Genomic DNA, 24,708 nt, shown 5'->3' with positions numbered 1-24,708 from the left:
CCCCGTCGCAGGGATTCGAACCGCCGACCTTCTGATCGGCAAGTCCTAGGCTCTGTGGTTTAAGCCACTAAATAATAATAATTTTATTATTATTATTTGTGAATGATTCCCAACCAGCCCAAAATGGGCTGGAAGTTGGGTAGTTGTGGCGGAGACAATGCTTCATGGAGAAGAAAAGAAATAAGGGCTCAAATTTACCCATACACTGGGCACTTTTTTCTCTTTGGGTTGGCAAATAGGGTGGATGGGCTAACTGAAGGCATGACAGCTGAGTGAAAAGGGAGACAATAATTGCGTGAGGTTCACTCCAGCCACAGGCGGCGCTGTCTGCAAAAACACCACGTCCCTGACGTACCATCGCAATTCCCCCATTCATAATTCCAGGCGCCTCGCCGCTGATTGGTCGTAAAAGGGAGAGGCGTGGTCCCTCCCACCTGTACGTCACTTTCTCTTTACCGGAGCGTACTAATACTGAAAAAAAGGGATGTGGAGGAAATCTTTCTGATTCCGCTACACGAATCTCTCTTTAACCTGCCTCAGATTGATATTTTTTCTCCCCTCCACAAGGGGAACCCCCGCGTGCCTCGACTTTAACTATCCTCACAGCAGTTTTCTCCCCCCCAACTGAAGCGCAAATGGTACATCCCGCCCCGCCGCCCGCCCCCCTCCCTCCGGCCGACGCCATCTTGACGCCTCTGCGCAGGAGCCGAGCGCGCGGGGTGCTCGTTCCGCGGTGGAGCAAACCACCGAGGAGGAAGCGCGGGGGGGAGGGAGGGGTGGAAGGGAGGTGGGCAGGCGGGGCGGGGCGACCCGTTGTCCGCGGACGAAACTATTTTTGGCGGCCGCGAAGGGGTGTCTCTGTGTGTAAGGCGGGGGGGGGGGCGGGCAAGCGCCCGGATTCGGTTCGCTAGGGAGGCGGGCGGCGCTATTCGGCAGCTGACAGCGGGTGGGTGGGGCGCGGGCGCGACCATTATGCGGACGGCGGGGGTGGCAGCGCGGCGGCCGATTCTCTGAGCGGAACCACTTGGTGGCACGCAGCGGAGAGGGGAGAGGGGGTCTGCTGCGAGCCAGCGGCTCAGGTGATACAGGTGCGGCGGCGGGCGGTACCACTCTGAATTCCCGCGGGGGGGGAGAGGGCAAGAGAGCGAGGGAGGGCGTGCTACTGACGGGCTTGGAATGGTAGCAGCTCTGAGGAGGCGTGGCCGGGCGGTACCATTCGGGGGAGGCGGGCGGGGAGGCATGCCACAGACTTGACGTGTGCGTGTCTGCGAGGGGGGGGAATGTTCCATTGCGCGTGGGTGAGGAAGGCTCCATGTGGTGCTTCTGGAGGGCCCCGTCGAGGGTGATACCACTGCATTCAGCAAGGGGGGCAGAGGGAGGCAGGAGGTGCCACCTAGGGGACTCAGGGGGGGCAACTTTTGGTTTTGGGGTTGCCTCTCTGGGGAATGCCAGGCAGTGCCAGCGCATGGGGCAAGTGGTGCCATTTTGAGCTGTGGTAGCGGAAGGGGTGTGCCTTTCACCCAAAGAGCATCAATAAGCGGGTATTGGAAGGGACCATGCACAGGCCCCGCTGCTCTTAGGGGGCTGTGAGGGGTGCGCGGTGGTGGTGGTGGTGTTTTTTGGCAAGCCCGGAGGACCCCCTCGCCGCCATGGCCTCCAACTGCACCGGAGGCACGGCCTCGGCGAACGTCGGCGCGGCCATCGGAGCGGCGCTGAGCGCTTCCAAGACCAAGACGAAGAAGAAGCATTTTGTGTGCCAGAAGGTAAAGCTCTTCCGAGCTTCGGAGCCGCTCCTCAGCGTCCTGATGTGGGGAGTCAACCACACGGTGAGCAAGAGAGGCATGCAAACGTAGGTAGATCCCTACTCCCACTTCCCTTGAGTCACGCACAGGCGAGAGACGAAAGATGGCATTCATCCATCTCCATTAGGAGAGGTACACCTTCTCATGCCATGAGTCTTAGTGGCAGATCTTTCGCATCACCTGTTTGTTTGTTTTCAGTGACTAAGCTCGGAAGAACCAGTTCTTACAGGTCCTGTTGCCAACATGGATTAGGATCCATATTCTGCAGGAGAACATGCTTGGCGGAAAAGGGAATTTAAAAGTTCCCATCTTTTGAAATGGGCGGCCTGTCAGGTTTCGTTGGACTGCAGTTTACATCAGCCCCAGCCGGCGAGGCCAATGGTCAGGGTTGATGGGAGATATAGTCTAGCAAGATCTGGAGGGTCACCATTCCCCAACCTATATTTTAAAATAATCTGGTAGTGTGCGGAGCAGGTTATAATACTCGTGATACAACAGCTTGGGGTCATCCACTGAAGCTGAATATCGGAACATCCAAAAGGATGGACTTCACACAGCACATAGTTCAATTCTGGAAGAGGCCACAACAAAATGTGGTGGTGGCCACCATCTTGGATGATTTCAAAAGGGGATTAGGCAAATTCATGGAGGATAAGGCTATCAGTATCTACTAAAAAGGTAAAGGTACCCCTGCCCGTATGGGCCAGTCTTGACAGACTCTAGGGTTGTGCGCCCATCTCACTTAAGAGGCCGGGGGCCAGCGCTGTCCGCAGACACTTCCGGGTCACGTGGCCAGTGTGACAAGCTGCATCTGGCGAGCCAGCGCAGCACACGGAACGCCGTTTACCTTCCCGCTAGTAAGCGGTCCCTACTTATCTACTTGCACCCGGGGGTGCTTTCGAACTGCTAGGTTGGCAGGCGCTGGGACCGAGCGACGGGAGCGCACCCCGCCGCGGGGATTCGAACCGCCGACCTTTCAATTGGCAAGTCCTAGGCGCTGAGGCTTTTACCCACAGCGCCGCCCGCGTCCCTATCAGTATTTACTAGTCATGATTATATAAATAGGTAAAGGGACCCCTGACCATTAGGTCCAGTCGTGGCTGACTCTGGGATTGTGGCGCTCATCTCGCCTTACTGGCTGAGGGAGCCGGCGTACAGCTTCTGGGTCATGTGGGCAGCATGACTAAGCCACTTCTGGCGAACCAGAGCAGCTCACGGAAACACCGTTTACCTTCCCACAGGAGCGGTACCTGTTTATCTACTTGCACTTTGACGTGCTTTCGAACTGCTAGGTTGGCAGGAGCAGGGACTGAGCAACGGGAGCTCACCCCGTCGCGGAGATTCGAACCGCCGACCTTCTGATCAGCAAGCCCTAGGCTCTGTGGTTTTAAGCCACAGCACCACCCGCATCCCCATGATTATATACTACCTTAGTATTGGAGGCAGTAAGTCCCCAGTTGCTGGGGATCACGAGTGCGAGAGGGCTATTGTGCTCATGTTGTGCTTATGGGCTTCCCATTGGTATCTGGTCAGCCACTGTGAGAGCAGAGTGCTGGACTTGGTGAGCCTTTGGTCTGATCCAGCAGGGCTTCTACGTGGATGTCCTTCACATCGATTTCACACAGTGAGATAGGCAGGTACAAGTCCACCTCCCAGTTCACCTTATCTAGGGTTGCTTTCCCTGTTGACCCTTCTCTTCAGCTGTTATGGGAAGAAGAGACAAAAGGTTTTTCAGCCACTTCAGCAATTAACTCCACAGTCCTACATGTTTCTGCTCAGAAGTAAGCCCAATTTCCTGCAGTAGGGCTCCCAGATAAGTGCAAGTAGGATTGCACCCTAAATCAGATCTAAGCAAGCAAGTTTCCAGTTTTATATTGGCTTGGATGTGTCTGTTTGGAGTAAGCTGAACACCACAAACTTGTTTCTATAAATACATTATTTTGCCGTGATGAATTCTGATTTCTTGGGTTTAATAATTCACAGTTTAAAACAGCATGCATACTTTTGGATGGTGGTTTGGCGCTTGATGAGGCTTGTAAAATATTCCAAATATTTCCCCAACTATTATTGGTGCTACGGTGACCAGGCAAATGAGATTCTGTCAGCCTTGTTCAAAACCCCTACTTTTACACCAGGTAACAGAAATGAGTGGTCACTTCCTCTCCTGAGGACAGAACTGTTTTGCTGAATCTGGGTTTCAATCCCCATTCATCTTGAGCTCACTCTGTTGCAATTTATTGCTACTCCATTGATCACCTGTGTCAAATGAGAAGAGTACCTTCCCGAGTTTCTGGGTGGAGAGCTAGAGAAGATGGCAACATTTTCAATATGCAACAGTGTGCCAGATAAATGCTACACAAACATCTTATCAACTGTTGCAATTTAATAGTCATTTTGGTTGCAATCATTTGTACACCAGCCACCCACGTGTTCTGGAACTCAGTCCCCATGAGCCAAGGGGTATGGCCAGGGGGTTGAAGGGCATTGTCCAACATCTGGAGGACTGCAAATTCCACATTTCCCACCTGTGCCCTAAAGGTGTTTGCTAGCTGTGGTTGATAAAATGGCCCCGGACTGGTGGGGCATTTATTGAGTAGCACAGGCATAGGCAAATTCGGCCCTCCAGACGTTTTGGGACTACAACTCCCATCATCCCTAGCTAACAGGACCAGTGGTCAGGGATGATGGGAAATGTAGTCTCAAAACATCTGGAGGGCCGAGTTTGCCTATGCCTGGCAGAGCCCACCTCCTGTGGACTGGGAACAATGCTGTCTGTTCAGGAATCTTAAAACACAATTGTCTACAGTATATATGCATGTACTGGTCTGTGAGAGGGGGCTGGATTATTCAGTGGTGTGAATATTAGTGGCATGCATAACTTACATGAGCAAAGTGCCCCCTTCGCCAGGACTTTCACATTCCCTGTGATAAATATGGCAGTGTTGTCCTATGTGTCATCCATACACTCTGTGAAACCACACCTCACTCTCGGATTATTGGATATTCCTCTCTCTGCTAAGCATGAGACAAAATGCAGTAGCAAGTAGAGAGAATGTCAACTTTGGCAACGTGTCTTGGTCAGCAGGAAACTGGAGGGCACAGGAGACCTGGATTATTATTATTTTTTGTGTAGGGCTTGATGAATTGAGTAAAGAAACTGGACGGCTTGAATTTACAAGCAGTGCTTTTACTTGCTGCAGCTGACCTGTAATTTTGTAATATTGATTTAATGGCGTGTTTTGTTGCAACTGCGTTATTCAATTTGTTTTAAGTTGCCTCAAGTAATAGGAAAGTCGCTAGGTAAATGGCAGTGAATAAAAAGGAATAGCTTTGACCAATCCTGCCAAATCGGTTGGGTACGTTTGGGTTGGACAGAGGGCCACATAGTTGTTAATCTGTGGGATTTCTTGTTGCCAGAGGTGATGCTGGCCACCAGCATAAAAGGCTTAAAGATTAGATGCATTTATGGGTGGCGCTGTGGGTTAAACCACAGAGCCTAGGGCTTGCTGATCAGAAGGTTGGCAGTTCGAATCCCCATGACGGGGTGAGCTCCCGTTGCTCGGTCCCTGCTCGTGCCAACCTAGCAGTTCAAAAGCACGTCAAAGTGCAAGTAGAAGGTAAACGGTGTTTCCGTGAGCTGCTCTGGTTCGCCAGAAGCGGCTTAGTCATGCTGGCCACTAGCTTACCTTCGAATTTTGGGTTGCAAGCATCAGGGCAGAAGGGGGTGGAGGCAGTTGGAAGAAGCTTCCCTAAGGTGCATTGATCAGCATGCAACTTAATATTTTTATCTGAAGTCTGCATGCATACGAAAGCTTATACCAAGAACAAACCTTATTGGTCTCTGAGGTGCTACTGGACAATTTTTTATATACAGTGGTATCTTGGGTTAAGTACTTAATTCGTTCCGGAGGTCCATTCTTAACCTGAAACTGTTCTTAACCTGAAGCACCATTTTAGCTAATGGGGCCTCCCGCTGCCGCCGCGCCGCCGGAGCATGATTTCTGTTCTTATCCTGAAGCAAAGTTCTTAACCTGAGGTACTATTTCTGGGTTAGCGGAGTCTGTAACCTGAAGCGTCTGTAACCTGAAGCGTATGTAACCCGAGGTACCACTGTAAATATATATATAGAGAGAGAGAGAGCCCAAGTTTTTCCACCCTCGTGGTTGAAAGTGGGTAGGTGATGCCTCCTGTAATGTAAGGAACTGAAAAAGCTTTCCAGTAGTCAGGGGCAAGCCCTCCGTCCCTTCCTGTTATAGTCCCTTGAATATTAAATGAGAATAAATCCTACACAAGAGAGAGAGAGAGAAATAATTGCATTACTTAGGTTGTAGTATTCTGCATTTCATGACACAGAATTATGATTGACTGGCTACAGATAAGTTTATTTTTTCTAATGTGGACTGTTTATGTCCATGGAAGAGTGTCATGCAAATCCACAGTGAATGGGCTTTGCCTGTAAAATGTGACTGTCCCAAATTATCTTACAATGTGAGCCTATTCAAACTGGTTTAAGATGTCCTGTGGGTAACCATAGTTTCCTGGTTTAGATGAAATAGGAAACTGTGGTTAATCAAAGGCTTCCTAGCTGAATCATGGCTTTTAAAAAAAATAAACGTTTATTGGTATAAACACATACAGAATACAATAAAAATGATAGATACGGTGAGTAAAAATATATGTAAAAGTACAAAAATAAAACACAGATAAATGGGTGGAGTAAAAAACCCAATAAACTACTGAAAGTGCAATGTCATTTTCACTTGTTGCACGAACAGAAAAAGGTGGGTCAATTCAGTTCTCAAGAAAGTTAGCTCAGGAGGAAAAACTTATGCCATATTGAGTAGAAAGGATCCATTTTTGATGAACCGCTGAGGACTCTCTGGTTTTATGTCAGATGTTCTGACAATGCAACGTCCCATTCTTTCGCTAGCCACTCTTCCTGAGAATGAAGTGATTTGGACTTCCAATGGGCAGCCGCTGGCTGCCGCAGGAAGCATGAGCACAAGAGATTTATGCGTGATAGATGAGTTGGTCCCACACTCCAAGGATAGCAGTGCCAAAGCTGGGTCTGAGAAAAGTACCTGTGAAGTAATTATGGAGATACAGTGGTACCTTGGTTCTCAAACGCCTTGGTACTGAAACAACTTGGCACCCAAACACTGCAAACCCGGAAGTAAGTGTTCCGGTTTGCGAACTTTTTTCAGAAGTTGAACTCCGTTTTGAGTGTTACGCTGACGATTTGAGTGCCAACACTTCAGTTTTGAGTGCTACGCTGAGGTCTGTCTGTTTTTGCTATTTATTTTGCGTTTTTGTTTTCGCGGCTCTTTTTTGTTTTGTTTTTGTGAGGAACCCAGTTCAGCTACTGATTGATTGATTGTGTGGCTGCAGTACATGGTTCATTGCTTTCATTTTATGGAGCAATGGTCTCGTTAGATAGTAAAATTCATGTTAAATTGCTGTTTTAGGGGCTGTTTTTAAAAGTCTGGAACGGATTAATCTATTTTGCATTATTTTCTATGGGAAAGCACGCCTTGGTTTTGGAACGCTTTGGTTTTGGAACGGACGTCCGGAACGGATTAAGTTTGAGACCCAAGGTACCACTGTAGTGTCAAAAGTTTGGATCCAGAATCTCTGAACTATGCAACAATCCCACCACATGTGAAGCAATGGTTCAGCGTGTCCACAACCATGCCAACATAAACTGAAGTAGCCTTTGCCAATTCTAACTAGGCGGAGTGGAGTCAGATGCCATCTTAGCAATGTTTTCAACGTGGCTTCCTGTATTCTTACAGAGATGGTTTTAAGTGGGGGTTTAGACCATATTGCTTCCCATACTTGATCCTTTCTCCGAAGGCCCAGATTACTCTCTCACACTGATCATAATCCCTGGGAAGAGCCCGATACTTTACTGAGTAGAATTTTCTGGCTATTGGAAGCCCTACCCTTGTTATTTAAAGGTAAAGGGATCCCTGACCATTAGGTCCAGTCGTGACCGACTCTGGGGTTGCGGCGCTCGTCTCGCTTTATTGGCCGAGGGAGCTGGCGTACAGCTTCTGGGTCATGCGGCCAGCATGACTAAGCCACTTCTGGCGAACCAGAGCAGCACACAGAAATGCCGTTTACCTTCCCGCCGGAGTGGTACCTATTTATCTACTTGTACTTTTAAGTGCTTTTGAACTGCTAGGTTGGCAAGAGCAGGGACCGAGCAACGGGAGCTCACCCCGTTGCGGGGATTCGAACTGCTGACCTTCTGATCGGCAAGTCCTAGGCTCTGTGGTTTAACCCACAGCGCCACCCGTGTCCCCTCCCTTATTATTTAGGGTCTCATTAATACGAAGTAGTTCAAAGGGAGGAACCATGGCTTGCTGCAAAGGAGGAGCAAAGAGGTTGTGTATGTGGACAACATGTTTGTTCACATCCCAGCTTTATACGCCAAGATATACCCATGCAAGCTTGGCCAATGAGTTCATAAGACTGGATTCCATTTCCCACAAATGGGCAGCTGTAGTCTCAGGATTGTACATGCTCAGTAAACGCAGCAGGGAATTCAGTGTGGCAATGCATTAAGCGTGTGGTTGAATATAAATCTGGTTTCTGTTCTGCAGAATTCTGCAGGTCCTCACTTAGCACTGACTCTCCCAGTGAAAGTTTAATGGGGTTTATTGGCTCTGCGCTCAGTACAGATGGTTTTCTTTCCCTTCTCCCTTCACTGCCTATTTAGATTTTGTGTTTCTTTTTCAGATTAACGAATTGAGTAATGTCCCTGTCCCAGTTATGTTAATGCCAGATGACTTTAAGGCCTACAGCAAGATTAAGGTGGACAATCATCTTTTCAACAAGTGAGTAATGGACGTAACTTTTGATCTGATTCCTCCCTTGATAGGAACTTCAATATATAAATAGCTGGTTTCTTTTTACTTGATGTACAATGATGTATTGTCCATAATTTCACAGGAGTCGCTTTGCAGTGGAGGTGAAAGAAATGAGAAGCATAGACCGTAGAGGAGCATGGTTTTATATACAATTTCCCACATGTCTGTCTGTGTACTCTAAACCCTGCTGGTGTGTGGATATGGCTTGGAAGCTGCAGCTCATCTATTAAGAAAGACAGGCCATGGGAAACATTACAACTCCTATTCAGGCCCAGCTGCATATGGCTACTTATAAGTTTTTATACTTTCAAGCCCAGTTTGATGTACTGATTACATTTTCAGCCTATCATGGTTTTGGACGTGCATACCTTAAAAGGAGCACCTCCTTCCATATGTTTATTTTCACTTAACAGAATTTATATATCAGTTCTTTTTTTAAGAAAAGCTCTCAAGTGGTTTGCAAAAATGTAAAATGTAACTTCTACAGGTCTGGATAGGCTCGCCCGCACAAAAGTGTTTTAAGCAGAAGCCGGAAAGAATATGACGAACTGCCACAGGAGGCAATTGGCAAAACCCTAAAACTAATTATTTTTAATTTGTGGGGGAATGAATGGATTTTAACTGAACAGCACCCGAGGTGTATATGTGTGTTCTTGGGGTGTTTGTGAAGTTCATTGCATATAAATAAACACCCCATATGCTAATGCTATGGTTTTGTGTGTTTCAAATTCATTCCATCATTCAGCAGTTTAAACCTGTGTTAACAAGAGACACAGATGCATCTTGTATTGCATATGGAAAGAGCTCTTACCGCTTTAGCTCAAGATTAGCTTGCCCACAGTTTCCCCTCCCTGCCTCTGGACAGCTGTTATGAAACCAAGGAACACTTAGATTGTGCATTTTGTGGCTACACTGTTCATTAACCTTGCAATTTTTAGTGCTTAGTGCTTTTCAACTGCTTCTGTATATTTTGACCATGACGTTTTGGAATCTGATTTGAGGCCACCTCATTCTGCTTCAGGAGACTGATATATTCAGGGTAGCATCTACCGTACCCTGCAGAAGAAACCAAGAACAGAATAACTTCCCATAAAAGAAAGGACAATGTTTGTTTCTGTCTAAATATAGGATTTGGGGTGCAGGAAATTCATTTGCCCAGCATTTGAACATAGGAGTGGGGAACAAACTAGCTGGGGTTAGTATCCTGGGAACACTTAGTTGGGAATTTGACCTGTTGAATACAGTGGGGATTCCAAGTAAAGAGGCATAATACTGTGCTGCAAATTGGTACCTTGCCATAATATTTGTTCTAGGTGACCACTCCTAGTTGTGCTTATCTTGCAAAAATGTTTCATAGATGTTGATGAAAGGGAAGGAGAATTTCTACTGCACCTTTTAAGAACTCTTCAAGGGGTTATGCCTTGGTCTTCTGCACTATGTTAGTTGTACAGTTGTACCTTGGAAGTCGAATGCAAGCCGTTCCGGAAGTCTGTTCGACTTCCAAAATGTTCGAAAACCAAAGTACGGCTTCTGATAGGCTGCAGGAAACAGGCATGTATGGATTTGCAATGTTTGGGAGCCAAAACGTTCCGGAACTACCGTATTTTTCGCCCTATAGGATGCACTTATTCCCCTCCAAAATGAAGGGGAAATGTGGGTGCGTCCTATGGGGCGAATACAGGCTTCAGGAAGCTCTGCGCAACCCTCCGGAGCCCGGCGCCAAGCCGCGCCGGGCTCCAGAGGGTTGCGCAGAGCTGCCTGCCCTCCCGGGGTCCGCACAGCTCTGCGCGACCCTCCGGAGCCCGGCGCCAAGCCGCGCCGGGTTCCGGAGGGTTGCGCAGAGCTGCCTGCATTCCGAAGCCTCGGGTGCGCTGAAGAGCGCGCCTGGGCTTCGCACAGCTGTCCGCAAGCCTGGGGAGACCGGCGCGGCTCCCTAGGCTTGCGGATAGCAGGCTGTTCTGGGGGCTGGGGTCGGGGGAAGCCCGAGCTTCCCCCGCGCCAGCCCCGTGCCTGGGGGGGAAATAATTTTTTTTCTTTATTTCCCCCCCAAAAAAACTAGGTGCGTCCAATGGGGCGAAAAATACGGTAAGCTGTTCGACTTCCAAGGTATGACTGTACTCTTGTACTATTCCAGAACAATGGAGCAACTATTGTCAGAAGTACTTTCAACGTTTGTGCAAGGGGAGCATGTTGTTAGGATATCGTTCCGTTCCACCTTAAAAGGGAACAGGCATGACTGTTACGTGTCACATGCCTGTTTACTTCCAGCAAGTCTGCTGGGAACTTCCGTTTGTATATTTCTTTTGCTTTTAGCTGTTTTGCTGGAGACGAAGGGAAGCAGACATGTTTTCCTTTGTTCCTGAACTGTGCTGAATAAATGCCTGTAATTAATGCTTACATCCACCTCTGTCCGCCACTTCTGCTCTGAGAAGATTTATTCACTCTGCTGATAGAGCGTGCACGGGTCTCTAAACGTATCTGAGGCTTGTGTTGCTGATTGATGCTGTTCCAAGGGAGACTGGTGATCGTCCGGCTGCCGGCTGGTGGCTGGAGCCAGCTGGGGACCTGCCTGTTGCCCCCGTCTCCCCGGCAGTATCCCAACACATGTAATGCACCCCAGTTCAGGTGAATGGGATGGGATCTGGTCAGACATGTGCTGGTATAGGTGCCATAACTTCTGCAGCACGTTAAGATATCTGGCTGGCACATACCCACCAATGTGACTCTGCAGAGACACAAGGGTGAAAGGCCTTTACTTGGTACAGATGTAAATGGATCTGGTTGCTATATACGATTAAGCCAGTGTCTTCTGAAAAGCTGGGGGTTATGTCTGCACAAACACTGTCAACTTCTCTAAGATGCATCAGCTGGGCAGAGTTAAAATTCAAGTCCTAACAAGAGTATCACAGCACACATCAAGAGGAATCACCCTCTTGTCTTCCAGTGGATTCGATTGGCAGGATTAAAAATCAGGGAGAGGCTGAACTTTTATTTATTGGTTACATCAGCTCTAGAGAGTATTGCTGCGGTGCGATAGTAAACATTGTCTGAGAAAATCTGCCAGGAAAGGAGGTGAACAGGCATGATGCAATGGCAATCGGGTGGTGGTAGTGATAAATGCAAGGTTATGGAAGGCTTTGACAAACTGCTATCTAGCAAAAGGCACAGTAATGAAAACCACATTAAAAGCTGGAGTTGCTATGTGGTTTCACACCGATCCAATTTAGTCCAGGGTTCTGAGCTCTCACGCTGGCCTGTGACTATTGCTCGGTTATGAGCTGGCACCAATACTAACATAATTGGGTCACAAGTATACAGTGACAATGTCAGCATTAAAAATGCAGCTCTGATTGAACCAGCTCTCTATTTGATCCAGAAGAGATCTCCATCAACAGAACGGAGGGGAGGGCTCTTTTTGCAATCTTGAACATTGCCAAATACACCAGTTACTGCCATGAACGGTTGTTCCATTCTTTGGATGATTCCTCAAGTGTCGCAAGGTGTGATACAAGATGACATTGGCTGATTTGTGGCATTTGTTATTAGGATAAGAGCTAAACGTGAACTAGTATGTCAAGCCACTAAGTGATAGAGCCTAATTATGCAGACCACACTTCCTCCTTGGAAGCCTGCACATGCCCGGGTCATAGAACTTGTTTGCTACCAGCTTTGGGTCGAGTTATAGCAAAAGAACAGTGACTGTCCACTACACAAAATTATATGAATTAAGAGGATCCAGTCCCATCCTGAAAGAGGTTGACATGAGTTTTTGCCATCTTGCGAAGGGGAGATCTCAAGGACTGCTCATGAAGAGGCAGAAGTAATGATTCCATTTTTTTTTAAAGGCTTAATATTAGAGAACAGTTTTCACTTGTGCTCCATAAAGCATGGAGACTGTGAGTTAGTGCGTATATAAAACCAAATTACATCTTAATGCTGAAAGATTGGAAGACTCGTTTTGTCAGAAGTCTTTTTTATGTAAGTGTTTAATTAAGTATTAATTAGGAAGATTAAGGTTTTTTATGTACATAAATTTGCTTTTTCTTCTTTCTTCTTTCTGTATTTCCTTTTCCCCCCTTAATTGTTTTTTCTTTAATTTTCTTTTTGTAGTATGAGATTGTAAATTCTTTGTATAAGTGTGTAAATTAAATGAATAAAGATTATTTAAATAAAAAGAAAGAAAGAAAGACAGCTTCTCTGCATCTGCTTCTAGGGAGAACCTCCCAAGTCGCTTCAAATTCAAGGAGTACTGCCCACTGGTGTTCCGAAATCTCCGCGAAAGGTTTGCGATTGACGATCAAGATTATCAGGTATGGAGCATTCAGGCAAGCGGATGAGTTGAAACAAACGGTTGCAATATGTTGGGAGTGTTTTTTGCAGAGGGTTTTGTTCAGGGGATTGGGGTTTGTTGGCAGGGTGAGGCCAGTGGGGAAGTCCTTGCAGGAGGAAGCTTGCTTCACTGGAAGCAAGACAGATCCAGCGTGAAGGATGCAGGATGAGCCAAGGGCCAAAGATACTAGTCCCTGGGGCCAAGGTGGGAAGTAGCAGGGTTACTTTTCATGGGGATGAGATCGGGAAGTGGGGAGGTTCAGTGAGGAGGAGGAGGAGGAGGAGGAGGAAGATAGCAATAGCTGACTGTGCAAGCAATGGAAAGGAAATCCTGCAGCGCTGTAGCAAATTCAGAAGTGGTGAGCCCCTTTATGATAAGCACAGCCACGCCTCTTCTGAGATTATACAACTTTCTAATATTGTACAATAATTGTAAAGGGACCCCTGACCATTAGGTCCAGTCGTGGCTGACTCTGGAGTTGCTGCGCTCATCTCGCTTTACTGGCCAAGGGAGCCGGCGAACAGCTTCCGGGTCATGTGGCCAGCACGACTACGCCTCTTCTGGCAAACCAGAGCAGCGCACGGAGACGCCGTTTACCTTCCCGCCGGAGCAGTACCTACCGTATTTTTCGCTCTATAGGATGCACTTTTTCCCCTCCAAAAATTAAGGGGAAATGTGTGTGCGTCCTATAGAGCGAATGCAGGCTGCGCAGCTGAGCCCAAAGCCAGAACAGGGAGACGGAGCGCTGCGTAGCGCTCCGTCTCGCTGTTCTAGCTTGTGGACGGCTGCGCAAAGCCTCCACAGGGCAGCGGGGTGCCTTCAGCTCGCTGTCCTTCGGAGGGTACAAAGGCTGTACGAAGTTGGGGGCAAGGCTGCAGCGCTCCCCCCCGCAACCCCACAAGCTTGGGGGGCAGCGGGAAGGCGGCGCACCGCCTCTGCGCTGCTCCCCGACCTGGTCTTTGGGGCTGGCGATGGGGGAAAGCAGCGCTTCCCCCCCACCAGCCCCAAAGAGCAGGTCAAAAGGAACCCAAAGCCTCTGGAGCCCAGCGGGAGGCTTCGGGTGAACGCACCTTGAACGCACAGAACGCACCTTGTTTTAGAGGGGGAGAACAAGAAATCCCCCCCCTGTTCTCCCCCTCCTATGGTCCGGTGCGTCCTATATAGCGAAAAATACGGCATTTATCTACTTGCACTTTGACGTGCTTTCGAACTGCTAGGTTGGCAGGAGCAGGGACCGAGCAACGGGAGCTCACCCTGTCGCGGGGATTCGAACCGCCGACCTTCTGATCGGCAAGTCCTAGGCTCTGTGGTTTAGACCACAGCGCCACTTGCGTCCCTTCACAATAATCTTACAGTTATACAATAATAGTAATTAAGGACGTGGTGCAGTTCTCCATGTGTTGCCTTTCAGCTAAATCTACTGTATTCTGTGCTCGTACATGGGCAATTGATTTAGAGTACTTATTTCGGAGTGACTCTGTTGTCTGCAACAGAGCTCATACCCTGCTCTCTTGAAATGGAAGCACCTTGTGTTTTTGGTGCCCCTAAATGCTTAGGCTTGGGGCATACAGGGGCTATAAATCTCCCCTTTTGTGCTGTTCGGGTGGCTCTAAGACATTAGAGACAGGGACCCTGCTGCAGAAATGCTAACAGGTCTTTGACCCCGGCCCCGTGACCCTGGACCACTACACCACTAGACACAGTGAAGATCTGTGGTGGATGTGCACAACAGTCCAGAGTGCCAGCCTCTTCCCGGACAGGCTTGTGTTTGAGTGTGTTTTCAGGGGCAAAGGTCTGGTCTAGAAATCGATAGCTGCTCTGGAATGCAATCCTGGTATATAAGCTGTTATGCCAGCTTTGATCGGAAAACAGAAGAGGTTTCTACACCTGCAGCTGTTTAAAGCAGCTTTGGAAATATACTGAATACCCAGAAGGGGTGTGTGTGTGTGTGTGTGTGTGTGTGTGTGTGTGTTCATGCATGGTGAGTGAGCTTTCAGTGAAGAAAGGGACATGACGTTTGCAGTCTATGTGCTTCCCTCTGTTCCCCTTTCCACACTCCTCACCCCCAAACCTTAGCTCTGTCAGTCATCAGGGAAAGAAACGTGGGAAGAAAATAGGACTGCTAAAACTAGATCGAGGTAAAATTAGAGAACTGATTCCAATGAGTTAGCTACTTCGATATTTTATTGCTAACCTTTTCCCTTGGCTGAGCAGTTAGAATATTCATAAACATTCCAGCCAGTGGTTAGTGGGGTTTCCTAAGGGGCAGCCATTTTTGCTGGTTCAAAATGCATTCCTCTGATTGGTTACCTTTTAAAGTCAGCAGCAACAAACGAGACAGCAATTCTTGGTTTCAATTGAAAAAAACCAGTTTAAAAATGGGATGCCAAGGATCTGAAAGAAGAGGGACATAGTGTTTTGCTTTGTTCACAGTGCTCTATATTAAGGGGAGAGGCTGGCGCTGAAGGTCAGCGGTTCGAATCCCCGCAACGGGGTGAGCGCCCGTTGCTCTGTCCCTGCTCCTGCCAACCTAGCAGTTCGAAAGCACGCCAGTGCAAGTAGATAAATAGGTACCGCTCTGGTGGGAAGGTAAACAGCGTTTCCGTGCGCTCTGGTTTCCGTCACGGTGTTCTGTTGCACCAGAATCAGTTTAGTCCTGCTGGCCATGTGACCTGGAAAGCTGTTTGTGGACAAACGCCGGATCCCTCGGCCTGAAAGTGAGATGAGCGCCACAACCCCAAAGGCGCCTTTGACTGGACTTAACCATCCGGGGGTCTTTACCTTTTACCTATATTAAAGTGCCGGCATGCCAACATAATGGAGTTCTGTTGTGCACAAGGCCTGGCACCCTACTGGCATGGCATGGTCTGCTTCTGATGCAGTGTTTAATGTCCTTCTTACTCCTGCATCAAGTGAAGTTGGTCCAACTTTCACAGGGCTGGTCTGAAGAGGCGGCCGGTGCATCTCCTCCTTGTTCATTTGTTTTCCTCTTTGTAGAATTCCGTGACACGGAGCGCCCCGGTGTACAGTGACAGCCACGGCCGTTGCGGGGTCCGTTTCCTCACCACCTACGACCGGCGGTTTGTCATCAAGGCGGTGTCGAGTGAAGACGTCGCAGAGATGCACAACATCCTCAAGAAGTACCACCAAGTAAGGGAGGTGGAGAAAAAAAGGGCGTCTTAAGCACTAAGCTAGCATGACTGGGAAGCGTTATTTCTGGTGATGCCTGTATTCTGGGTCATTTCTCTGTGGGAGCTTCCTGCCTTCCCAGCACTGGACAAGAAAGCAGTTCTGATTATCTGCTTTGCTAGGCTCCCACAGTAGAGCCAGATTGTGATCCTCAGTCCCACTGCAGTCTAAATTGACATTTCTGGTACTGAATTGAGCTAGTTCCTACTCTGGTTTTCCAATGCAGGGTATGCAAGGCTTTCACCATGGAGCCCCATAAGGTTAACAGATTTTTTTCAAAGAATCCAGGGACACTATTATTATTATTATTATTATTATTATTATTATTATTATTATTATTATTGTTTATATACTTCCCTATACTTGAAGGTCCCAGGACGGTTCACAGAATAAATTCAAGATATTAGACCACAAAATACAGTGGTACCTCGGGTTACATTTTCTTCAGGTTACAGACTCCGCTAACCCAGAAATAGTACCTTGGGTTAAGAACTTTGCTTCAGGATGAGAACAGAAATCGTGCTCCGGCAGCAGCGAGAGGCCCCATTAGCTAAAGTGGTGCTTCAGGTTAAGAACAGTTTCCCAATTAAAGAATTATGGCAAGAAAAATTGATGGATTATGCAGAACTGGCAAAATTGACTCATAAGCTACGGGACAAGGATAACTGTGACTTTAAGGATGAATGGGAACCTTTCACAAAGTATTTGAAGAGGCAACAAAGCGAACTGGGCTCCTTGGCAGGTTTTGAATAAACATCCACAATTTTTTTATTTTTATTTTTTACTGATAATAATTAGCTAAACAGTTGGAGGATCTATACAACTCTGTAACATGCAGAAAATAGCATTATTGGAGAAACCAAAGACTGGAACTGAGGGAAGTCAGGGGGTGGGGTGGGGGGTGGGTTTTGGGGGGGGAGGGGGGGAGGAAAAATGGGGAGAGAATAAGGATATGTTTTTGGAAAATATGTTTTGTTATAACTTTGAATAAAAAAAATAAAAAAGAACAGTTTCAGGTTAAGAACAGACCTCCGGAACAAATTAAGTATGTAACCAGAGGTACCACTGTACATAATAAAAATAAAAACAACAGCCCAATAGCCCCCCCCCCAAAAAGAGCCACATTTTAAAAGGGCATAGGATGTAGATCAGATCAACCATAGGAAAGGCCTGGTTAAAAGGAACGTTTTTGCCTGGCGCCTACAGGTGTATGATGAAGGTGCCAGGCTACCTTCCCTGGGCATTCCACAGTCAGCAGCAACTGGAGGGCCACAGTCTAGCCATCTCTGCCACAGGAAATCACAGCCAATACAATGCCGCAGGTCTCACTCTCCCGTAACTCCTTGCAAGCCTTTGCTCACTGCTCTCTAAACATATATTGGGAGCAGCCACCACAGAAACCCAAATCTGTACTGGAGGATGTATACCTGAGTGTACGACAGTTCCAGAAGGAGAAATCATTAATAATAATAATCATCACTTATCTATAACAACAACAGCTCCTCTGGGCAACTCCCAACAGAATATTAAAAACATGATAAAACACCAAACATTAAAAACTTCCCTAAACAGGGCTGCCTTCAGATGTCTTCTAAAAGTCAGATAGTTGTTTCATTGACATCTGATGGGAGGGCGTTCCACAGGGCGGGCGCCACTACCGAGAAGGCCCTCTGTCTGGTTCCCTCTAACCTCACTTCTTGCAATGAGGGAACAGCCAGAAGGCCCTCGGAGCTGGACCTCAGTGTCCGGGCAGAATGATGGGGGTGGCGATGCTCCTTCAGGTATACTGGGCCGAGGCCGTTTAGGGCCTTAAAGGTCAGCACCAACACTTTGAATTGTGCTCGGAAACGTACTGGGAGCCAATGTAGGTCTTTCAGGACCGGTGTTATATGGTCTCGGCGGCCACTCCCAGTCTAGCTGCTGCATTCTGGATAATTGCAGTTTCCGGGTCACCTTCAAAGGTTTCTTTTATCTAAAAAGAAAGAATCCTTTCGGGTTCCAAACTCTTGTTGTGAAATGTTTACCTTTTTTTGTATGTTTAAGTGTCTCAAATACACTTGCAAGATTTGAAGCTGTCCTGTCCCTTTTGATCAAGCTGTGCTGAAATTCTGTGGCCTGGTTCTGACGGACTTCTTGTTCTTGTTTTCTCCTCGCCTCCTCTCCTCTTTAGTTCATTGTGGAATGTCATGGGAATACACTTCTCCCCCAGTTCCTTGGTATGTACAGGCTCACTGTAGACGGCGTGGAAACATACATGGTGGTCACCAGGAACGTGTTCAGCCATCGGCTGACAGTGCATCGGAAATACGATCTCAAGGTGAGGGACGTTATAACACAAGCCATATTGCGTGGAGCCACATTCTGCGCATCTGACTGGCCATCGTGAAAACAGGATGTTTGGCCAAATGAGCCGCTGGCCTGATCCAGTATGCTGTTATTACATTTTTATCACATTCCAACTTCTTTCCTGTAGTGAACAGTCTGACAGTTTTCTTCCTGAGGAGATGGACATTGGAGGTGTTTTAATTATTTTACTGTATACCACGTGAGAGAGAGCATAGTTAAAAATGCTCAAATAAACAAACTGGGTGGGGAAGAGGGGGAAAGATGATTTCAGATATGTCACAGATTACCCGCTTGCATGTGGATCCCGTCTCTCGTCATGGGAGTGTGGTATCCTGAGAATCTCAGCTTTCGAGGGTTTGGCTGTAAGGTAAAGGTAACGGGACCCCTGACCATTAGGTCCAGTCGTGGCTGACTCTGGGATTGCAGTGCTCATCTCGCTTTACTGGCCGAGGGAGCCGGCATACAGCTTCCGGGTCATGTGGCCACCATAACTAAGCCGCTTCTGGTGAACCAGAGCAGCGCACGGAAACGCCATTTACCTTCCCACTGGAGTGGTACCTATTTATCTACTTGCACTTTGATGTGCTTTCGAACTGCTAGGTTGGCAGGAGCAGGGACCGAGCAACGGGAACTCACCCCGTAGTGGGGATTTGAACTGCCAGCCTTCTGATCGGCAAGCCCTAGGCTCTGTGGTTTAACCCACAGCGCCACCCGCGTCCCTTTTAGCTGTAGGGTGGTTTTGTACAATTGTATCTAGTGTGCCAGAAGTCCTTTTCAGACACCGCATGGTAGAGTTTAGGCTTGTGAGATGTTATTGGAGACCACTTGAGGGAATCGGATATTAACACTGCAGTGTTATTGTGCTCTGGCTTTCTTAGGGATTTCTACATTAGTCTTCTGGGATCCCTCTAGGCAGTGTGAAAGAGTCTCCTGACCGATGCATAGAATATCTGCCTGCATAGAATTGCTACACATGTTATGCACGTGGTAGCCAGAAGTTAAATATTTGTGTACTAAGTTCCTGCACTTGTGTGTCACGTGTGCAACCGTATTTCACATAGGCCCCCCCCCAACTTTTAAGCAATCTTAAAATCTGAATTTTCATCCCACTGGTTGCATAAAATGGGTTTGCTTTTTTGTTGTTAATACTGTGAATTTGGTTTTAAGTCTCTCTGTCTCTCACTGCTGGAAATCTTCAGAAAGGCTCTCGGTTATCTAAGGTTCAACACTAGGGGCTATGTTTTCTTTAAATACTAAGTTTATTGGCTCTAAAATATGTCTCCGCCCCTTTTCTTTCCAGGGTTCAACGGTAGCAAGGGAAGCCAGCGACAAGGAAAAGGTAAGAGCAACAGTCAGGGAAGGCATTCTGAATAAATCTACAGATTTCACCGCCGTGGCTATAATTCTGGTAGGCTTAGAGGAAAGGGGGTGCAGTTCCCCCTTAGCTTTAGGAGTGTGCTGGGCGTTGGAGAGGTGGCTGAATAAGCAATATAGCTGCATCTCCCCATTTAACTCATAACTTTTGATTGCCAATGTTAGAGAGAGCAGGGAGCAACAGCCTCTCTTGAAGTTTCATTCTGTTGATGTTAAATAAAAGAGTGAATCAGAGGGAAAGACAGAAATGGGTGCAGCAGAGAGAGAAAGAAGGAGAAAAGGGGAAAGGGGTATAGCAGAGAGAAATGGATGAGAGGGAGGGACAGGATGCTCCCATCTTCGGCTGTGGTCCCACCCACTGTTAGCATGTGGTCCCTGCTGGATTGCTCCCAAGGGTATGCCGCCCTCAACTGGAAAAATAATGGTGGCTTACCCTTGCATTAATCACCAGACCAGCCAACTAATATTTCAGCTCATTTAATAAGCGAGAACCCCTTTTGATGGGTGACAGAGAAAAGGGCACCCTAGTTTGGTTATCAAGGCTGTTTACTGGTAATCGTGGTTGCTGGATATATGTGGACTGTGCAGCTGGTACGCTTCTAGAAAGTTGCTCCTCCCCAAACCAGAGGATCTGATCCAGTTTGGCTGGACTTGAGAGACTCGTTTGAGCCATAAGATTGGGCAGGGAGCAGGGGGGAGTAAGTGAATAAGTAAGGTCAGGTGGAGATCTCCAATGACTGGATAGTCCAATGGGCAGCTGGTTGCCTAGCCTGCCTGTCCAGGCCTTTCAGACTCTGTGTGTGTGTGTGTGTGTGTGTGTGTGTGTGTGTGTGTGTGTGTATCTCATCCAGGATTATTCCTCTTTGTAATTATAAGCAAACATAATTCCTATGTCTTCCCTTCCACCTCCCAAATTATGCTAGATATATGTTTGTCTCCAGTGAGCGGGGGGTGTGTGTGTGTGTGTGTCTTAAACGGCTTCCTTCATGTTAGAAACGAGAATCTTATCAAATGCCTGAAATGATTTCTTCTTTTAATGCAATGTTTTATTTTTCCATTTGGTTATTTAAGAAGTATTTTAATTCTCCCCCTCATTCTGTCCTGTTTTTTGTACTAATCCGGAAAAGCCAGATGGCTTTTCTCCTATTTTAGGGATTGCCAGTTGATTAGATATTCAGATTACCGAATATTTTTAACCTGACGGGAGTATAAACCTTTCAGACTGTGCATCAGAGCCCTAAACAGTCGTACCAAAAATGTCTTTTGGGACCGGCCTTTTCTGCTGTCGGGGGATGCTCACACCCATCATATCGGTGGTACGTCCAAAAGAATGCTTAAGAATCGACAAGTGTCTTTTGGGATTTCGATTCTCAGTTGGTTTTTGAAAATCAAACTTTTGTGATTGCAGGTTGTTGAAAATGGCATTTAACCCTGCCAAATAAGCAGTTGCCCCAGAAGATCACGAGCAGTGCAGTGCGGAGAAGTCTTTTCACTCACACATAAGGAAGTTGCGGAAGGAATAAAATTGCCCATTTGGCTATAGTTGTTAGCGTACCTGCTGACTTTTGAAAAATGCAGAAGAGGAAGGTCTAGGCTTCCGCTCATGAACTTCAGGCCCTCGTTACCGCTAGTACTTGAGCCCACGGTAGATACAATATTCATGTTTGATGAATATTGGTGATGAAGACTCAGATGAAGAGATATATGTGAGTAAGAGAGTCAAATGGGTCATATTCCTAAATCTGTACTAAGAGCAGTTAAAGGTAAAGGTAAAGGGACCCCTGACCATTAGGTCCAGTCGCGGGCGACTCTGGGGTTGCGGTGCTCATCTCGCTTTATTAGCCGAGGGAGCCGGCATACAACTTCCGGGTCATGTGACCAACGTGACTAAGCCGCTTCTGGCGACCCAGAGCAGCGCACGGAAACGCCGCTTACCTTCCTGCCGGAGTGGTACCTATTTATCTACTTGCACTTTGACGTGCTTTCGAACTGCTAGGTTGGCAGGAGCAGGGACCGAGCAACGGGAGCTCACACCGTCACGGGGATTCGAACTGCTGACCTTCTGATCAGCAAGTCCTAGGTTCTGTGGTTTAACCCACAGCACCACCTGCGTTAAGAGCAGTTAAGATGCTACATATAAGGCCGTAGGATTTTGATATTCTGCTTTGTGCAGATTTTGACCTAAGAATTCTGAACAGCTGAGCCCTTTTAGCTGTTCCTAATATCTGATTGCCAGGTGCCTAGACAGATAACTCTGGGAAACTCCCAACCAGAACATCTTCCCTTTTTCCTTGTCTCCAGAATCGGCTGATCCAAGAGCTTGTCCCTAAACAGGAAAGTTCTATTTCTGGCTAGCGTTGTTGACAGCCAGCAATAAGAGTTTTGTAGGCAGTCCGCTTTGACCCGTCCGCAAGGCTACACTGTCATTCTTGAGATGGGGAAGAGAGAACTTGCACCCAGGACTCGTGTACTAAGTGTGGCAGCACTGTGGCTTTTTATAGTCCCAACAAACCAGAGGAAACCAAAATTTCCCCAGGGTTGGAAAAGTCACCCTGCGGCCTCAGAAGACATCACAGCCCTTGGTGCCTTTCAGTCTGCCAGAAGAGTTGTGCCATGTATGTCAGAGAGAGGATTGTTCTGGGTGTTTGAGCTTTAGCCCCGAGTAGCTCCCGGCCGATAATTCCCGTTGTATATTTCATCTTAACCCTAAACGCTTCCAGTGTCGAATTTGCCTTTCCCATAACCTCAAGAGAGCTGACATTTTTCGGTGAGCATCCTGTTATGACCAAGGCCTCTTTCCTGGATAGATGTGACCTCTTTGGATCTCATCCAGCCTCGACGTGAAATTGAGGGATTTATATATATATATTTTGCGCTTATTCCAGTTCCATCTTCTCTCTAGGCCAAGGACCTGCCGACCTTCAAGGACAACGACTTTCTGAACGAAGGCCAAAAGCTCCACGTTGGAGAGGAAAGCAAAAAGAACTTTTTGGAGAAGTTGAAGCGAGACGTCGAGGTAGGATTTGCTGAGCGAAAATGCGAATAAGCGGAAAATCTTGTCCATAAACCTGGATAGGATAGATGGGGGATCTTTGCCTTTCACCCCTGTAAGTTAGAATGCTTATGGACATGAATTGAAGTACAGTGGTACCTCGGGTTAAGTACTTAATTCGTTCCGGAGGTCCGTTCTTAACCTGAAACTGTTCTTAACCTGAAGCATCACTTTAGCTAATGGGGCCTCCTGCTGCCGCCGTGCCGCCGGAGCCCAATTTCTGTTCTCATCCTAAAGCAAAGTTCTTAACCTAAAGCACTATTTCTGGGTTAGCGGAGTCTGTAACCTGAAGCGTATGTAACCTGAAGCGTATGTAACCTGAAGCGTATGTAACCTGAAGTGTATGTAACCCGAGATACCACTGTACCGTATATACTTGAGTATAAGCCAACTTTTCCAGCACATTTTTTTATGCTGAAAAAGCCCCCCCCTCGGCTTATACTCGAGTGAGGCAGGCGGCGGAGGGACGAGCAGCCCAAAAGGAGCCCTTTCAGGCTGCTTGTTCTTCCTCCGCCGCTGCCGCCACCACCAGTTTTGTGGTGTGCTGAACCGGCTTATACCTGAGTCAATAAGTTTTCCCAGGTTTTTGTGCTAAAATTAGGTGCCTCGGCTTATATTCGGGTCGGCTTATACTCAAGTATATACGGTATGTTTGAATTAGAGCTTTGAGTGAGGCCGGAGTGCCCACTCACACAGGGTATCATTCGCTCTGTCTTCCCAAGCGTTTGATGCTCAGGCTCAGAGGTGGACAAGTGCCTTCGGCTGGTGATTAATTTCCTGACAGCAGGATAACTTGAAAGCCAATAGTCAGGAGCGCAGAAGGTAGATGCAGTGGTCTCCCTCAAGGACAAATTGCCCGGGCTGGACAAAGGCAGGAGTTTTGTATCAGCCAGTCAGTGGCACTGGATTGGTTATCTGGTGTCACCTGACTTCCCAGACATAAGAGGATTGTGGGCTGTTGTGCGACTGTTCCAGCCGGAACCGTGTGCAGTCCTGGCCAGGTGTCAACAAGAACTCTGTTTTTGATGCACCGGTTTGATCCTGGCAGCTCCCGAGGGCATGATTCTCTGCCTCTTTCCTGTCAGCCTCCTCTGGGTTCAAATAACTGCCCTTCCTCTGCGCTCCCGGTAGGATTGGGCCAACACAAAAACGCAGCACAATCGCCTGACCTCAAAGAGGTGAAGCCCAGCCTCTCCTCTGAGTTTGCCTCCTTCCAAACAGGAAGGCAATTTCCACCCTGGAAGTGTGTGTGTGTGCGTGCGTGTATGTGTGTGTGTATATATATATATAAAGGCAAAGGGACCCCTGACCACTCGGTCCAGTCGTGGCCGACTCTGGGGTTGCGGCGCTCATCTCGCTTTATTGGTTGAGGGAGCCGGCGTACAGCTTCTGGGTCATGTGGCCAGCATGACTAAGCCACTTCTGGCGAAACAGCGCAGCGCACGTAAACGCTGTTTACCTTCCCGCTGGAGTGGTACCTATTTGTCTACTTGCACTTTGACGTGCTTTCAAACTGCTAGGTTGGCAGGAGCAGGGACCGAGCAACAGGAGCTCACCCCGTCGCGGGGATTCGAACCGCCGACCTTCTGATCGGCAAGTTGTAGGCTCTGTGGTTTAACCCACAGCACCACCCGCGTCTCTCTCTCTCTCTCTCTCTCTCTCTCTCTCTCTCTCTCTCACACACACACACACACACACACACACACACTTCCAGGGTGGAAATTTCCTCCACGCACTGCTTTT

General features: G+C 47.7%; 1 protein-coding gene across 1 annotated transcript in view; it reads left to right on the top strand.

Annotated features, from left to right (window-relative positions):
- The first annotated feature begins 691 nt into the window (after positions 1–691).
- Positions 692–24,708, top strand: part of PIP4K2B (phosphatidylinositol-5-phosphate 4-kinase type 2 beta) — a 32,294-nt gene continuing 8,277 nt past the window's right edge. Inside the window, exons 1-7 of the mRNA XM_083583312.1 lie at positions 692–1,826; positions 8,544–8,641; positions 12,888–12,984; positions 16,002–16,154; positions 18,364–18,510; positions 19,840–19,878; positions 22,816–22,929. Coding sequence (XP_083439438.1) covers positions 1,650–1,826; positions 8,544–8,641; positions 12,888–12,984; positions 16,002–16,154; positions 18,364–18,510; positions 19,840–19,878; positions 22,816–22,929 — 825 coding nt within the window. The 5' untranslated portion in view covers positions 692–1,649. The remainder of the gene's footprint in view (positions 1,827–8,543; positions 8,642–12,887; positions 12,985–16,001; positions 16,155–18,363; positions 18,511–19,839; positions 19,879–22,815; positions 22,930–24,708) is intronic.

The sequence above is a fragment of the Podarcis filfolensis genome, assembly GCF_964270895.1.
Source record: "Podarcis filfolensis genome assembly, chromosome: 13".
Taxonomy (NCBI): Eukaryota; Metazoa; Chordata; class Lepidosauria; order Squamata; family Lacertidae; genus Podarcis; species Podarcis filfolensis.
The sequence above is the reverse complement of the archived record's forward strand: the minus strand, read 5'-3'. Positions and strand labels throughout refer to the sequence as shown.